The 6,217-nt window shown below is 34.5% G+C and overlaps 1 protein-coding gene across 5 annotated transcripts; it reads left to right on the top strand.

Moving 5' to 3' along the window:
- Nucleotides 1-873: 873 nt before the first annotated feature.
- Nucleotides 874-3,840, top strand: LOC111903727 (protein BASIC PENTACYSTEINE4). Of its 5 annotated transcripts, none has more exons than XM_023899484.3 (4): nt 874-999; nt 1,256-1,404; nt 2,477-2,628; nt 2,745-3,840. In XM_023899484.3, the coding sequence occupies exons 3-4, from the start codon at nt 2,560-2,562 to the stop codon at nt 3,618-3,620; spliced, it is 945 nt and encodes a 314-aa protein (XP_023755252.1). In that variant the 5' UTR covers nt 874-999; nt 1,256-1,404; nt 2,477-2,559; the 3' UTR covers nt 3,621-3,840. The 5 variants fall into 5 exon arrangements, with proteins under 5 accessions (XP_023755252.1, XP_023755250.1, XP_023755249.1 ...); XM_023899483.3 differs by lacking the exon at nt 874-999 and adding an exon at nt 1,021-1,175; XM_023899482.3 differs by lacking the exons at nt 874-999; nt 1,256-1,404 and adding an exon at nt 1,020-1,203.
- The last annotated feature ends 2,377 nt before the right edge of the window (nt 3,841-6,217 follow it).

The following is a 6,217-nucleotide window of genomic DNA, read 5'->3' as shown; positions in this document are numbered from 1 at the left end:
AAAATACACTAAAAGCCTAGACCAAACCATTAACTAGACTATTCACCACAGCTTCAGCTTTTTATCCTGGGAGTTTTCATCAGAAACTATGATATGTTTTGATACAGTTGTTATGTTACATTTGTTATGACCTTTTGGGATACTTGTTCCACCGTTTTTGTTGATATGTTATCGATGATGTGATTTTTAGTATTATTAAAACAAAAAAATTTTGGGTTGTATTTTTGGATGTTACACGACATAACAAAGTGCCCTTATGCAATACATACATCATTGACTTCGACACTAACAAATAACTAAGGACATTTCGACACCTCACAACTAATTTCGACCTTTACACAATAGGCTGTCCAATTGACAGAAACATCCAAATTTCACCGAACTTTTTAAGTTTCCAACTCTCTTGAAATCTCATATGCATGTAATGAAGTATTTGATGTTTCAAAGTTATTAATGAAGTCTTTTCATGTTACTGTCTATTATACCATTCAATTTTCATGTTAATATTGATTACAACACTTTACTTTCATCACTTTTCTAATTATAACATTAACTTTCAATTTCATATCGATTATAAAATTGTTCTTTCATTTTTTTAATTATAGCACTCGACTTTCATTTTGATGTCGATTATAGCATTTTACTTTCATTTTTTTTTTTCAATTGTAACATTCTACTTTCAGTTATCGATTTCTCCAACAATCAAAATTTAATTATTTATATCGTATCAAAATAAAATTTAAAAACCAATTTCAAAAATCATATCTTCAAACTATATTTTGAGTCTTATTTCTACGGGTCTATCAACTAAGATAACAACCTCATAAAATGAACTTAGATATGATGACGGTCTATAATTTGTTGGAGGACCTAAACCTTTCCCCGATTCGAATCCGGTTTGGTTAATTCCGGCCTATGCACACCCATATCAGATTGTGATGATTATGAACAATAACACATGGTTCTAAAAACAAAATCTAAAATATTTCGAGTAGAAAGGTCTGGCTTCCTCTCTCTCTCTCTCTCTCTCTCTCATCTCTCTCTCTCTCTCTCTCTCTCTCTCATCTCTCTCTCTCTCTCTCTCTCTAAACTGGTGTGGATTCAAAACCAAAAAGTAGGGCTTTTCATCTGGCGGCGATATCCCTTAGCGGTGGCCCTTCGATAGCTACATCATCGTCATCATCTTCTTCTTCTTCAATATCCGTAAGTTCTATCTTCGAATTTCGGAGTTTTACTTTTGTTTTTTTGTTTACAGACTCCTCTAGTGGAAGTAGCATGAACTTAAATCGCGACTTTTTGGATCTCTGGAAAATCCCTAAAAGTTTTCAACATCTACCGAAATTCTCAGCGGGACAGTATCGTTGATCTAGACTAAAAGTTCACCAAATCAAATGAAGAACATATGTACTTCTTTCACTTGAACTGCATCAATCTATTGTTTGATTTCCTTTTTTCACTGCTTTATGATCTACACTGGAGTGTGGTGGTTTTAGTATCGTTGTTTCTAGATAATTTACTTCTGATTTTAGTAATTTGTGCATTTGTGTTGTCGTTTATTGTATTTTAAGGCCATGCTTATGTCGCCATTCCTAATTTAGCCCTCTTATCTGGATTTTGAATATTGTTCTTGGGGTTTTCAAGAGTAAATGTAGCCGATAGATCACCATTCACCAAAAACCTTACAAGCTTTTGAGGCTATTATCCTTCTACTCTAGTTCTATCACACAGGAAACCAGTAACGTTTCAAGATGATTCATCCTTCCAAATTGGGATATGGTTGGATGAAATAGATATCATTATTGAATCTTGGAAGGAGGCACATCAACTAGCAGCTGCTTTCTATAATCTATAGTAAGATAGATTGCTTTAGCATAAGACATGACACCTAACATTGTTCTCTAGGTTATAACTTTTAAGCATCATGGATGTGAAATCTTGCATTAGGTTGCTCACGTGGATCTTACTTCATAGAATGAATTAGATCTAAAACTACATTGCATCACTGATCCTATTGTAAAATATATGCTTTATTTTGTCATCTTATCAAATACTTTTAGACATTGTTTATCTAGACAACACTTATGTGAAAACAATGCTACAACAACATCAATGCCTTGTTGTCAAGAGAAGTTGATCATTGTTTCTAGGTCTGTTTTTGTGGTTTATTAGCTATTTTTTGTTCTTGAACTCAATATATACTTCAATTACAATAATTTTAAAGATGTTGGAATTAGTTCTGCATTCTTTTATGTCTATTTATTATGTGAATACATAATAGGAAAAAAAAAACGAGCTTGTGAACTTTTGATGAATTAATGCCAGATTCACTAACTTTTATGAGAAACTTGAGTTTAAGCTCTTCAAAGTTACTTATCTCAAATTAAAAGTAAAATAAAACATTTAACAACCAAATCTACTCTTCAGTTAACACATGAATTAAAATTTAAACATGTTTTACACTTTATCTATGATACAGGGCAATATGAGGGTAACCAGTTAAATCAGATTTTAAGTGGTTTCTGAATCGATCCATCTTCATTCTTGTTAAGTGGGCCCAGGATGGATGATGGGGGGCATCGTGAAAAAGGTGGCCATAGGGTAGATTACTACAAAGGCGTTCATCCTCAGGTAAAATGTCTAAAATACCCTTCAAATATTACATTACCTTTCTTTGAAAAATAAAGTTCATTGCTCATATTGGTAGTTGGAGAGTGGTAGTAATGTAAATTTTCATTTTTTTGTAGTGGAACATGATGCCACAACAATACCAAGTAAAAGACCAAAACGCCCTCCTAATGAACCGAAAAATCATGCACATTGTGTCGGAACGAGACACGGCAATCGAAGAACGCGACCGCGCGCTTTCCGAAAAAAAATCCGCGTTAGAAGAACGCGATATGGCCATCCAACAACGCGACGCCGCCATAGCAGATCGCAATGACGCCATAAGGGAACGCGATAACGCCATCGCCGCTCTCCGGTTCCAAGAAACCACCATGAACAACCACCTCCAACGAGCCTCCAAACGCACCGCCACCACCCACCACCACCCTCCGCCGTCCTCATACCGACATGACCAGAACCCGAACATCACCGAAGCCTTCCCGATCACCATCGTCCCCTCCGAAGCCACCGCTGCCAAGTCAAAATCGGTCAAAGAGAGAAAATCCGGCGGAAACGGCGGTTCCGGTGGCGGCGGTGGTGGTTCGAGGTTGAAGAAGCAGAAGAAAGTCGGGGAGGATTTGAATCGGAATGTGACAACGGATGGATCGAAGGCGGAATGGGACGCGCAAGAGCTTGGATTGATGGATCAAATTAATTTTGATGAATCGACGATGCCGATTCCAATTTGTTCGTGTACCGGAGTTGGGCGGCAGTGCTACAAGTGGGGTAGCGGTGGGTGGCAGTCGTCGTGTTGCACCACCACTATTTCGGTGTATCCGCTCCCTCAGATGCCTAACAAGCGGCATTCCCGAATGGGTGGCCGGAAAATGAGCGGGACCGTGTTCACTAGGTTGCTTAGTCGGCTGGCGGCACAAGGCCATGATTTGTCGGCTCCGGTTGACTTGAAAAATTACTGGGCGAAACATGGGACGAATCGGTATATTACTATTAAGTGAAATGACGGTTTTGCCCTTCCTGGGTTTTTGGGTGGAAAATGAAAATGAAAATGTTTTCGTAGGTAGGGAAGGGTGGTTGTTGGTTAGTTGGTAAAATGGTGAAAATTGTAGGAATTCGTTTTTTTTTTTTTATTTTTATTTTTTTAGGGTTTTTATGGATTTGTATGCAAATGTTTTGCTGCATTGTTACTATTGTAGTTGGGCTATTTTCTGTTCAATATGATCTGGGGCCCCACTTTTTAATGAAAGTATTAAAAAGTAAAAACACATCTATTCATAATATAAACCAAATAAATATTATTTAGGTTTACTATAAGAGTAATAAAGAAAGTGGGACCTTAAAATTGAAGCCCAACAAAGATAATGTAGACTTTTCATTATTTATTACAGTGGACCTTGAGAAAGTGGGCCAATGAAATTGAAGCCCAACACGTGTGCTCAAGCTTTAATTGCAAATTCAAACTGGGCTGATCGTGGAGCCATCACAAACTTATATTAATAAAGGTTGGCCCACTTAAAATAATATTCACTAAATATACTATTGCCTGTCTCCATCAATTTATTTGTAATAAATGATAACATAATAAGTTTTTAAGAGACATAAAATGTGAAAAATTAGTAAGTGGTGTTTCAGTCACCATCATGCCATGGTATTTAACCTTTTTAAACTTAATTATGCACAAAACTAAGAGATTTATAGCCAATAATAAATATATGATATTGATTTACTAAACCTGATTTTTGAATCGTTATAGTATAAGTTTAGAATTGCATATCCATATACGCTCATACCCTAAATAGATACATTGGATTTTTAACTATAAATTGAATTTGTCTCGAATCGAAGTTGTATCCATCAAATCACTTTGTATCATCTTGTTCTTGTTTGTTTATTGTCACACTCACTATTAAAATAACTTAAAAGTATATGCATTTTCATAAAATACATAATTATACATACCGGCTGTTTGGAAGTATGGTACTAAATTAATTCTTTAAAGATTTTGAGTTGATGTTATAATAATCAGTTTCTAATGTTTAAATTATTAACTAAAATATTATACTTTGAGGTCATTGTTCGCAACAAAACCAATTTTTTTTTCTAGAATTTTAAGAAAATAATGTAAGATTTGGGTGGTAGGAACACAACTCTTCAAACTCATTGCCAAATCAGTTTCATATCGTTTTTTTTTTTTAAATATTTTTTTTCTTCCATATTTTTCAACCCAGAACACATAAAAATAGAATTTTTTCCAACTCACTTGCCATGTTACTATTTTTAATTTAATTTAATTAGAAAATGAAAAATTAAATAAAACATAACATTTTTTAAATTAAAAACACTAGTACAAAAAAAAAAAAAAAAAACAAACAAAAAAAATACACAATAAAGTTGTAAGGCCACTCCTTCTGGAATCATTGTTGAATACCCATGGTCACCAAGTAATGTCGAATTAGTAGTTGTCTAGCCTCTATACGATCTCTGTGGATTGAATTTCTCATATGAATGATGCTTGAACTGGCATTATTCTGATACAAAAGTTGTGCATAATGAGATAATGCAACAAACGAATTAGCGTTGTTAGTTTCATCATGAAGACGAATCGTCTATGATATGTTCCATCAATATTTTTTACGAATGTTTAAATTCATTTTCTTGGAAAGTTGGAGAAAATGAATGAAATTAAAGAAGGTTGGAATAGAATTGAGAGAAAATAAAATGAAATTGAGATAGAATGAAATGAGTTGTGATAGTTTTATATATAAGTTTTTTTTCACCGGTCAAAGAGGAGAAGAAGGAAACAAGCATTTATCACAAGTTCTCCTACCCGCCTGAGGGCTTGTTGGCGGTACCACAAAAAGCTCGGAGGAGCCACCCGTCAGTACTGCCGGTACACCTAACCCACATGACCTCTTCCCGAGCCACTCCGACCACTTTAAGTCATTCATGGATTTGTGTTTTTCGACAATAGCAAATAGACAACTCTTCACATGATATTTATATCATTCATGAGGTGTTAATATTTATAGTATCTCATGAAATTGTTAATAAGAGCATTAATGTCATCTTAATGGAACCTCACTTTTGACTCGTAATTCGTATTTGATGCACGAAGATTTAAAATTACCATCTCTCTTATGCAACCGTTATCTATTTTATATTAAAGGGCTCATTTAAGACTCACAGCCTTCACTTGTTATTCGTGAGGATCAAACAACTTCCTTTTAAGATACTTGTAATGACAATAGAGGGTTTATAATTGACTAAAAATGGTTGAGAAAATTTTAACAACTAGGGAATACATTAATAAGGGTAGAGATGAGCCTTTTACTTTCAATATACTCTTGTCTTCCTCTAGTGATCAACTACTTTAATGAGACTTAATCGGATTTCTTCCCTCAACATTAATAGGCAAGTAGGATAACATGGATTTAGAAAACCTACAGGCTAATCTATATAGATATCTTCTAGTAGATATCTATTAAGAAAAAAGGTCTTTCTTGAAATCTATTTGCTATATCTCATATTAAGAATATGGATTTATAGTAAACAATATCCTTATTGATCTAATCGAGGTACCTATGAAAAATGTTTG

This window comes from Lactuca sativa, chromosome 8 (assembly GCF_002870075.4).
Source record: "Lactuca sativa cultivar Salinas chromosome 8, Lsat_Salinas_v11, whole genome shotgun sequence".
Taxonomy (NCBI): Eukaryota; Viridiplantae; Streptophyta; class Magnoliopsida; order Asterales; family Asteraceae; genus Lactuca; species Lactuca sativa.
Note: the sequence above shows the minus strand (reverse complement) of the source record. Positions and strands in the feature narration are given on the sequence as shown.